This window comes from Betta splendens, chromosome 4 (genome assembly GCF_900634795.4).
Source record: "Betta splendens chromosome 4, fBetSpl5.4, whole genome shotgun sequence".
NCBI classification, from domain to species: Eukaryota; Metazoa; Chordata; class Actinopteri; order Anabantiformes; family Osphronemidae; genus Betta; species Betta splendens.
Window position 1 is genome coordinate 1,378,679 of NC_040884.2, and position 11,821 is coordinate 1,390,499.

The 11,821-nt window shown below is 42.8% G+C and overlaps 1 protein-coding gene across 2 annotated transcripts; it reads left to right on the plus strand.

The window, feature by feature from the left end:
• The first annotated feature begins 9,396 nt into the window (after nucleotides 1-9,396).
• On the plus strand, nucleotides 9,397-11,584 carry LOC114854694 (uncharacterized). Of its 2 annotated transcripts, XM_055508503.1 has the most exons (6): nucleotides 9,397-9,551; nucleotides 9,652-9,753; nucleotides 9,839-10,006; nucleotides 10,236-10,349; nucleotides 11,006-11,240; nucleotides 11,274-11,584. In XM_055508503.1, the coding sequence occupies exons 1-6, from the start codon at nucleotides 9,512-9,514 to the stop codon at nucleotides 11,347-11,349; spliced, it is 735 nt and encodes a 244-aa protein (XP_055364478.1). In that variant the 5' UTR covers nucleotides 9,397-9,511; the 3' UTR covers nucleotides 11,350-11,584. The 2 variants fall into 2 exon arrangements, with proteins under 2 accessions (XP_055364478.1, XP_029005145.1); XM_029149312.3 differs by having other exon boundaries at nucleotides 11,006-11,584.
• The last annotated feature ends 237 nt before the right edge of the window (nucleotides 11,585-11,821 follow it).

Sequence of the window (11,821 nt, forward strand, 5' to 3'; positions counted from 1 at the left end):
AGCCACTTATTCATAGCCACTTATTCATGGCCTTGGATCAAGTTGTCAATACGCGCTAGTGTTTGTTGTCAGTTGCTGATGTCGCTGCTGTCTTTATACAGTATGTCCTCGTGTTTAAGTGTCGGGTCCGTGGTTTGATTCCCCCCTCCAGAATAAAAGCTGGGAAGACGAGAAAACACGTCGTTTTAGAACATTTTAAACCCAGAGGACCTGTTAATGTGTCTGGACACGCTCCCAGTAAGTCCAGTAACTTCGTATTGTAACGAGAACGCCCACCATCTCGTTTAAAAAGGACAAACAGCATTTATTCAAAGCAGCGTGAACGTAAACGAGCTGAAAACGGTGTTTACAAAACCAGACACATTAATGGATTTAAAGCCGTTTCCCGTTTTCTCGTTTCGGGGAAAAACGAATCGACTGGGGCATTGGAGCATTTTGCCAGAATGAGCTTTGCAAAGAAAGGACACTTGGTTTCCAAACCGCGACCTAAGCGTCCCCTCAAACTCCACGTTTGGGGAATGATTTCTAGGTGGGGACCAGACCGATGATTATTTTCGAGGGGATTATGGATAGACAGTTTTTCGAGGGGTCCATAATCAAACGCACAGTGGGGCCATATTAGAAAGTATATTGAAACACGGCATCGTTTATTCCAGGACAATGACCCCAAACATGTTGCTGCAGGAGCCTGTCTGTAGGCGAAAGGAATCAGCTGGGTGCGCACACCGACTAATTAAACAACATCTGGCTTCTAAAACCAATGGTCTTTTTCTTATACTACTGACATTGAAAACCTTTCACATCACTGCTTTTAAACGCAGTTCTTATGGACGTTCACATAAAATCTGTAAGAGGATTTTATATAATATAAATAAATACATTGTATTAAATCTTCCTTTATGGCGCGTCAGAACGTCAGGACTCAGCAGATCAACAATGCATCAATGCAGCAGCTTGTTTGTTTTACATGTGCTTATTACGCACGATAAATGTTAACGTTTTTCACTGAATGAAAATGAAAATAACTCCTGCTCCGCAGCATAAACCACTTTGACCACTTTTAAGTTGATCAATTAAACAGTTAAAACAGTAAGACATAGTCAATGTGTCCTTTAAATGGAAGCTGCATTATTATACTTTACCGTAATGACATTTACCACGGTATCTGCCGAAAAACAATGTTTTATTACACAGGCAACACAGTGGATTTGGAACTGGCTTTGCGCGAGTTACGGCGTCTGATGTTGATTCAGTTGCAAAAGCAAACTTCAAACCCCATCCCCTACTACGTATTGGCACAGAGACATTAACATATTGTCTCCACTCGGTCAATAGGCGTAAAATACTTTAGCTCCGAGACAAAGAAAAGCTCCATGGGAGATCGGGCAGCGTGATCACTGCACCTACGTAGCTGTGAGACGCCAAAACCTTTCACTTTTTTAAAATGCTCTTATGGTATTTCACACAGGTCTGGCAGACTACCACTGCTAACTTGTAGAGAATATCATAATAAAAATAAATAATTTGTAATAAACTCTCTCTGTGGTGCCAGAACGCCAGGACTCAGTAGATCTCCCACTCATTAATGCAGCAAGTTGTTTGTTCTGCATATATTGATTCTGCATGAGTAATAAGGACTGTTTTACACTTATTTAGCCTAAGACAAAACTCAAAAGATCAAGTTTTAACAAATGTGCAATAAAAAATATAAACAGAAAACACTTGAAACCGTTTTCGTTTTATATTCCGTTTATTTCGTTATTACTTTTTTCACCTTTACCACATAAAGTCATTGCAGAGCTACAGCCGTGTTCCTACAAAGTTAACCAGCTGTTTATTTCGTTATTCCCTCTTTCATGTCCGTCTGGTGAATGAAAGTGGGCGGGGCCATCCACGTCCCAGAGCAGGGACACTGGGGGATGGGAAACGCTCATCAACACGCAGGACAAAGATCTGCGTTTCTCTGCTGCTACAGCCTCGGCTGTTGGGTTGTTAAGTATCCCTTTCACCTGTACCATATGAAATGTGTTCCTACGAAGTTGATCAGCCGCTTTCAGAATCAGAATCGTTTTTATTCCCGCGGTTTAAACAGGGCAAACATTTTTATTTTTAAAAAAAAATCCCACACGGTTTGTGTTACGCGGGAGGATCAAACTAGACTCGGAACAGTATGCTACTGTTACAACCGAGGGTCAAACTGGACTGAACTGTATTTTAAAACACACTCACTATGAGCGGGGAGACAGACTACAATGGCCTACAAACTGAACTGGAGGGAGGACCCAAATGCACGACCCACAGACAGGACTGACAATAAGTGATTTAATAAATAAATAAAACATACAGACAGAGGACAATACAAACTAAGGACGCTGCGTATGCAGGATAGGCCAGAAATAAACCATGCAAACTAACACATAACTCACAGGTAAACTAAAGATCACTGCAGAGCAGGAAACTAAATTACCATCCTAAAACACAAAACATGCAGACTGTACCTAAGCTCAAAAGCTCAAAAGTAGCACAAAACTAACAGAAGTACTCACTGGTCCACTGAAGATCACTGCTGAGCAGGAAACTAAATAAACCATACTAAGAACACCAAACATGCAAACAACAGTGCCTAACACAAACAGTGAACAAACACACAAACCTGGACGGAGTGGACGGAGCGCACGATGGCACGGTAACACGTAACACGTAATGCACCAACAAAAACTGTGCTCAAACTGAGACCTTAAATACAAGACAAGACAGGTGAACCCAATCAAACTAATACAAGGAAACACAAGACAGAAACAAGGACACAAAACCAAAAGGGTGAAACCAGGCTGCCCCTGGTGGCGTGGAGGCCGAGTCACCACAGTTTGCACTGTAACGTCACCAAATATTACGGAAAAACTACAGTATACTACTAAATAATAGTGTAATATTAATACAGTTTATACACATCACATGATTTCTGATGTTTGTGTAGCGTAGCTCAAATAATGCAACTTGATCTCCAAGTATACTGACATTATGATCTCCCCTCTGCCCCAGAGTGTGGAAGAACAGCAGGAGGAGGTCTGTCCCATTCTGCTGCACAGATGCACACAGTCAGTGATGTTCAGTAAATGCCAGAGTTCCATTCTGCAAGAGTAATGAGGATCTATGTCTTGTAACTATAAATCTTCTGTATTTTAAGTTACCGGTTATTGAGTTGTATAAACTAAATCTCAAGGAAATGTTATACTTGTACCACAAGATTGAAAAGACAGATCTAGAAATTGAAATTCCCAAACACAAGCTGGAGATCAATGTATAGTTAAAGGTGAATTGTATGAATTATTGGAAGAATCATAAAATCTAACAATTGCCTTTGTATTTGTAGGAAATGAAGAAAACCAAATAAATTATAATTTCCATTTATTCAGTTTCTTTTATTGGTGATGGCTGATTAAGACATTACAGCAAATCACATCTGACTGTCCATCCACTCTGCAGATTACCATGATGGAAGGAGTCTCCTCAGGGTCTTGTATTTGTAGGGCAGGGTGTTGCTCCCCTTTTAATAATTGCAATATTGTGGAGAACAACACATGTCACATTAACGTCACAGGCCTCTCAGGTGTTTCCCTGAGGTGACGTAGGCACTCAAGACGTGCTTTCAACAGGCCTATGGTCATTTCCACCCGGGCTCTTGTTCTGCAGGGCCACATTAAAGCGCTGCTGGGGTTCTGCTTCAGGTTCTGGGTGAGGGGTCAGTAGTGTGGGCTGCCATTAACCCCTATCTCCAGCAGAAAGCTGTCAATCTCTCCTAGAAGAAAGTTCACATTACTTTAGTGCTGCATAGAAGTGCTCCTGTGAGTGTGAGTGCATGCTTTGAAATAAGTCTATAGGACATACATGTACTTACCACAGTGCAGCCTGTTACTTAGGGTTGACTCACGATATATTCATGACTCATGACCAGAGCCGGGCCACTAGGCCTCCACGTTTGTGATAATATTTGCAGCATCACATATGATGTTGGTGGTGTAAACAATGATACGTCAGTTACAGTGACCATTAGAGTTATCAGTGCACCTGCACATTTATTAGTTTATTTCAGGTCACAGCAAAATGGTATTAACTGATTATCATTTTTCAGATTAGCCTCACTGAAATGAATTACCGTATTTTTCGCTGTATAAGATGCACTTTTTCCCCCCAAAACTGAAGGGGAAAAGTTGGTGCGTCTTATACGCCGAATGCAAAGATCCGCGGAGAGGAGCGCGGTCACCGCCATAGGAAAGGCCGCGGCTTCGGTCTAGCTCCGGAGCCGTCGGCCATCTTAGTACACCCGGCGGTGCGCGCTGATGTCATCACGCCCTCTGCTCGTCGATCGTACCATCGTCAGCAGCAGGTGAGGAGCGGCGATGCTGTGTTACTCGCTATTCTTGCTAATGCGAAGAGGAATTATTGGGGTTCAAATAAAAACTTTACAGCCTTATTTTTGTTATATTCACTGTTTACTGACCTTACTGACTGTTCATGTTACATGTTTGGCATACAATTGTTCTTAAACTGCTGTTAACTTTTATACAGTTGATATAAAATATTTTACTACAGTATTTGATTCAGAATCTTTTTTTCTAGATTTTCCTCCTTTAAAATTGGGTGCGTCTTATATGGCGAAAAATATGGTAAATAATTAAATACCACATACCTGCAATCCTGTGAAACTCCTCTTTAATGGCTCTAAGGAGTTTGTGTCAAGGAAAGCGCTTGAGGTCGAACTATTCTAACACAGTGGCTTCACTAATGTGCTCAGCATCTCCAATGTTATAAAGAAACGCAGCACAAAGAATCTGTTCGGATGTAAGAACGCGACCACGATGGGTGATGTGTCTGATGTACAGTAAGGGTGGATAAGATTATTGATATATGTTATAGAGTCTCGAAAAAAACGGTACCGCTATAATAAATATGCACGGCGATATGACAGAAAATTAACTCGTGGCGTCAAAATCCTCTCGCGACGTAAATTCAGTGCCGTGTGAATTAATACAGCGTCCTCATCTACAGGATCCTCTAGAAACAGACATTTGGTCTCTGCGCGAAGGAAACAGGTGAAATCTATGAATGCACTGAAAGATAAAATGTGGTATTTAAACAGTGTTCACTTTAAAAAGGGGCGGAGACCGAAAGAAACTCTGGGTTTCCCGAATAAAACCTGCTCCCGACCAAGTTAGGTTCAGAGTTTCCATAGTAACTGACTCTGAGTTTCGGTTACCTCGCTTCTTGAAACGGGCTTAAACTTACCCCGCTTTACGGGTTTAAGTAACCCCGCTTTCTGAAACCGAAAACTCTGAGTTTTCCTCATTTCGGGGTTAACAAACTCAGAGTTTCCACAAAACCTCCTTCTTGAAACGGACCCCAGGTGTGTGGCGCCTGTTGTGTGATTTGTTCAGTGCCGTTCTTGTTTGTTCTTTTTGTCCTGTCCGGTGACATCACTTCCTGTTTGGTCCTTGTTTGTTAAACAGTCATTAGTTCCAAGTGTGGCAGCATTTGAGTTCCTCCTTATTACTCATTGCTCGTTGCATTCTGCAGTGTTACACGTGTCAGTGCTGTTGGTGGTTCCACTAAGTGAAGGTGAAGCTTTGTAAAGCACTTTTGACACATTTGGACTGAAATAGACTCACTGCTTGAAACATTTGATACATTCAGAACAACATCTGCTGGTTGTGTGAGTCAGAGCCAAGTGCAGAAACAGTTTTTTTTAAACCAAACACAAAACACTCCTTTAAATCTAAACAAAATAAAACAGGAGGCAAAACTTAACACAACGTGGCTGAAGCCTGGCCTGAGCAAAAAAAAAAAACATGAGCAGTCTACTGCTGTTTCTACGGCACATGCTGTGGCGTCTACGGGAAATCTTGCAGCATCTATGGGAAATTACTTAATTACTGGTGTATTAAGACTGCGTTTTTACAGTTACTCGGACACTGGGTTCATGCTGTAAACCTTTTGAGGTGATGTCATTGCTTTAAAATAGGTTATCATCTTAGTTATCACAATTACATTGTGTAACTGTAAGATACCATAACGCTATTAAGTAGTTAAGTTGCATTTGTGTTTTTGTACTTTATTTTTAAGTTACTTTAAGAAGCCCCATGGTCAAAACGAAACTTAATGAATCATTTTGTGGAGTAGGTAGTAAGGTTTATGCTTATATTTATATGAGTATATTATATAGTAGTTATAGTTTTGAGCTACGTTGGTTGCGTCCTGGAGATCATTCATTCCCTTTGTAACGATAGACATTGTTGTAAAAGCCATAAAGACTTTTATTGTGAAGGACTGTTAAGCTTCCAGTAGAGGAACGCATTGTGTTGGGCTAAGTATGTAGCCATGTGTGCTATAAACATGACTGGCTTGAGTATGATTTACTCTGTGTGTGTTCAACAGTTAGTGTCAAACAGCACAACAGAACACCATCTACCGGCATGCAGCCAATGAGGTTTCACTGTAATTCGCTCCAGGCAAAAACAGACCAATAAACATCCTCACAGATGTTTAATGCAGATTTCTCTCCAGTTCCACCTAATTGACCTGCAGCAGTGTCTACAATGAACTTCAAAATCAAACGTGTCAACTCTAATTCAGGACATGTAGATGAGTTGATTAATGTGTGGAGATAGTTGGTTGAGGTGTTTTGGTTCAGGTTTTCCACACTAAAAGTTGTTACTTTTTTATTTAACATATTTTTTGTTTTCACAGACTGGAGACATTATAAACTGTCTCCAAAAGTCATGTCTCAAGTGCAAGCAATTGGCACTGGACTGCTGTCATTACTGAGAAAATAAAACATTATTTTAAAAAATTAAACATTAAACCATCAAATGATGTTATAGAAGTGACATTGGTGATATACAGTCATATTTTTATACGGCCTATGACAATACCCTGTACTGTACGAAGGCAGTCCGAAAAGTACTTAGCTTACAAAAAGTAAAGTGGCGATTTATTTTTCAATATAGTCTCCTTTTAGTTCGATACACTTGACCCAGCGATAATCCCACTTATTTAACCCGTCAGAAAAATACGTTCTCTGAAGGTCTGCAAAGTGGCAGCTCCAGATCCAGATGGATCCGGCCAAGTTGATAATACAGTAGGACTCGGGAGGTAGAATGGCCAGTACCCCAGTGCCGTAGGGATGTCCAACGGTTTCTGGGGTTTGCTAACTTCTACCGTAAGTTCATAAGAAGGTTCAGTAGTGTTGCGGCACCACTGCACGCATTAACTTCTGTAAAGGTTCCCTTCCAGTGGACGGCAGATGCAGCCTTCCAGCAACTAAAAGAGAGCTTCACCTCAGCACTCTTCCTACGCATGCCGGACCCAGGAGGACAATTCGTCGTGGACGTGGACGCCTCCAACACGGGAGTAGGAGCAGTGCTATCTCAGAGGGACCCAACCAGAGGTAGTCTTCACCCCTGTGCATTTATGTCTGGGAAATTGTCGCCAGCAGAAAGGAATTACAGTATCGGGGACTGGGAACTGCTGGCCATCAAGGTGGCTCTCGAGTAGTGAAGACACTGGTTGGAGGGGGCGGAGCAGCCGTTTCTGGTGTATATGGACCATAAAAACCTGGAGTACCTGAGAACCGCTAGACGACTGAACTTTCGCCAGCCTAGGTGGGCTCTGTTTCTCAGTCGATTTAATTTTCATCTGCCCTATAGACAAAGCTCCAAAAATATCAAGCCCGACGTGCTGTCCCAACTCCACGAGACGCCGGAGGAATCCACGGAACCCGAGACCATTTTGCCAGTGGAGTGTCTGGTGGGGGCGGTTTCCTGGCCGGTGGAGCGTTGCGTCAGGGAAGCAGCACGGGACCTCCCGGTTCCGCCGGCGTGTCCCCCTAATCGCCTGTTCGTCCCACCTGACCTCCAGGGAGAGGTTATTCAGTGGGCTCACGCCTCCCCAGTTAGTGGCCATCCAGGAGCTCCACGAACAACCTTCAGGGTAGGAGAGAAATTCTGGTGGCGTCCCGTCAATGAAACGGGACGTCACAGGGGAAAACGGTGGTTATGATGGTGGTAGATTGGTTGCTGAACCCTGCTTGTTTCTGGACTTGATTACACCTGCTGTTCTTGTTTTGACCCTCGTCTGTTACCGGATCTGATTAAGCCTGCTCCCTCTGTAACTCCATCCTGTGCTGGGTCAGGCTGTCATTCTCTGACTGGAGCAGGCTGCGGTCCTCGAGGTTCTGACCAGGACCGTCTGAGAGCCAGGAGCTGGCGTTGACTGAGGGACCACTGTGTAGGCGGCCCCGACGCGCAGAATGCACTCTAATTCTTTGTGCTTCGAGCACTGCTGGTTGAAGAGGGTCCGTACTCCGGGGCAGTGTAGCCAGCAATCCTCTTCCTTCAGGCTGAGGACCGCCACCCCAACGACGCTCAGCTGGGCTTTCGGGTTGCTGCTTCCTGGTAGTAGAGATGTCCGGGTAAATCGGCACAGGCGAAATCCATGGCATCGCAAAACTACGTTGAACAAAACCCTGGGGCTAATGACCAGAAGTAAAAAGAGACTATTAGACTACTACTAGAGAACTAGACCTGGTGCAACAAAGAATAGGATATGCACAAAATAAAACAGGAAATGGATGTACAAAACCCCGGATTGTGACAAACAGGGAAGAACTGGAAAGTTGTAACATGGAACAAAAACCCATGCTTTAGAAAGAGGGGTAAAAACAGGTGTTATCCCCTGTATAGCCTGCTGTTTTAGATGATATTGTTGTTTACGTGGCCTGTGGTAAGATTTATGTGTGATGACCACTGGTTCACATCCTTTGGTCAAACCTACATCATATCTGTGTGTGGCCCACAGAGGAGCAGGAACTTCCTCCAAGGCTGGGTGTTCTGTCAGAGCTTCCTCTGATAAGAACGTCTGATGTTGAGTGTGTGGAATGCAGAGGTACCAAGTGCACTGTTCTGTTCATGACAGACAGCACTCACGATGGTTGAGTATCACATACGGCTCAGAGGCCGGTTGCCAGTCTTCTATTTGTTGACCCCTCTTCACAAAACGACCTAAATCCTGACATTCGTCTCTGTCTTGTTTTTACAGAGCAAAACAAACAAAAGTCTTTCTGATCATAGAGAGAAATTGCAAGCACAACACTGTTGGCACTGTGCTACTGGATATTTGGATATCGTCAGCTGCTCAGACCCTGTAATTCTGACCGGACTGGATGAACCGGACTGGATGAACTGGGACAGACAGTACTGTATGTGCACAAGGAAGTAAAGCACAAAAGTGTGCGTGCGTGTGTGTGTGTGTGTGCGTGTGTGTGTGTGTGTGTATGTGTGCGTGCGTGCGTGTGTGTGTATGTGTGCGTGCGTGCGTGTGTGTGTGTGTGTGTGCGCGTGTGTGCGCGCGTGTGTGTGCGTGCGTGTGTGTGTGTGTGTGTGTATATATACTGGGGCAGCTCAGAGGCAATTAACCACCCAGGAAACCGTGTCTGGAGCTCTACAACTGCCTCAACATGAGGAGCTTGATTTATTTTCTGGCTCTCGTCAGCTCAGGTAAAAACACAACAGCAGTAAATGGGTAAAGAACAAACAGCAATGATTGTTGTTGGACAGACGTTTTCTTCCTGTTAACCATGATTTGATTTTCTCGCAGCTGGAGCCCTTGTGTGTCAGTCCTGCTCAGATGCTCAGTGTTCAAACACAGCACCAGTGACTTGTTCCTCAGAGACCATGTGTCTGGCAGCTTCTGCAGAAAGTAGGATTTTTTGTTTGTCAGAAACTACTTTCACTGCAACAAACTGTTAAACCGCATCATTAACAAACTGCATTTGACTCTGTAGTCAATGAAGAGGGCAACATTAGACAGCTGACCTACAAGGCATGTGCATCATCCTCTCTGTGTCCAGCAACTGGCAGCCAGACATTTTCAGTCAACTTGGCTTTATCAAAAGCAGTTTTAGCTGTTGGTTGCTGTGACACTGACAACTGCAACTCTCTAACTCCGCCTAGTAAGTAAAAGCTTATCAAGGGTCACTTGTTGAATGTTTGTTTATGTATTTATCCTTTATACGACCACATCATAAATCATATTTCTACAACCTATGTTTAGGCGTTTATTGACATAACAATTGTCACTCTTACATCTATTCATTGTTGTTTATCATTTTAGAGTTTTAGTTTTTGTTGTTTTGAGGAAGTTTTTTACTACAAATAATTGTGGCCTCTTTTCTGTTTCAGTCCCTGCTGCTCAGTCGCTCAACAGCCTGTCATGTAAATACCGCGACCCTTCCCTTCCTGCTACTGGCGTCACTCAGTGTAGGGGAATAGAAGACAGATGCTTTCAAGTGAAGGGTAAGTTTAATAATGTTTATAAGATGTTGCACATTACATGCTGATGACTACATGAGATGCAAATGAGGATACTGTATGAACTAAGTAAGATTGACAAAGATCTATTTTACTACCAAAGAAAATCACTGCAGGGCAGGACAAAGTCCAGAAGTGAGACCGAGGTGGAGACGAGTCTACGGCTACAAACTAACCAGCAAACTTCTACAATAACTACATGTAGTAGAATCCAGAGTTAAATGCTGAGAGAAGACTCCACTATTATCATGTAATTTAAGAAAGCACCTTAAAGCTTCAACTGGTTTCAGTTGATACTTAGATGTAAAATTAGGCTCATAGATAAATGTTAAACTATGGCATGAATAAATGTGACCTGTTAAACATGCTTTAGTGGTTAAAGCGTTGCTGTAGGAAGCAGGGGGTCACCTGATCAAAACCAGTTGATCCCACCAGGTGTGTTATTGAGCAAAACACTTCACACTAGCTCCCTGCTACTGCTTGTGTGTATGGGTCAAATGCAGAGAAAACTATTTCCCCAAAGGGGGTTCGATAAAGACTGACTTATCTTAAAATAACATTTCCGCACTGTTGATCTACGATAGTACTGCTAAATGTTGTATGATAACATTTATTTATAGCATAATATGATTTATCTGCAGGGACGACTGGGTCCAGCGTAGATCAAGCTTCCGGCTGTGCATCCAACAACCTGTGTGCTGCTGCTGCCAGTCTGGCTGCTCTGCCAATACTACAGAGTTTCCCTTATTTGAGGAATCAGATAAGTTGTTGTCAGAGCAATTTATGTACTGACCTTACAACAACCACCACTACACCACCACCACCACCAAAAACCACTACTACACCACCACCACCACCACCAAGAACCACCACTAGACCACCATCACACCACCACCAGCACCACCAAGAACCACCACTACACCACCACCAGCCCCACCAAGAACCACCACTAGACCACCACCACCACCAAAAAAAGCATAACTAACATCACAAAAAGCACCAATAAACATTTAATGAAAGTTTATTTACACATTTAAGTGTGATTGGAGTTGAAACTGTTTGAATTACTTTACAGTGCTGCTAGTATTGATTGTACAGTAACTGGTGTTTGTGCAGCATTGCATATACCTTTTGGTAAATGTCATGTGGTCAAACATTGTACTAAATGTGTAGTTCACATACAAATACAAATACTATTAAAATAAAGTTATGATCTTTGACTCTGGTGTGGTTTTCTTCCTTGAATCTTGTCATATTTCTTAGTTTCCTAGTTTGGGATTTGGGATAACACTTGTGTTAATTTTAATACATGTACTGCGTGAATCATCAACACATGTCTCAATAGGGTTAACACACTCTGTAGTGGATCTTATTTTGAAAGTGAACACATCTTTGTTAACCTCCAAACCAGTGGGAATGCAAGTCATCCAGAACAAATCTCAAACAGTGTGAAAGCA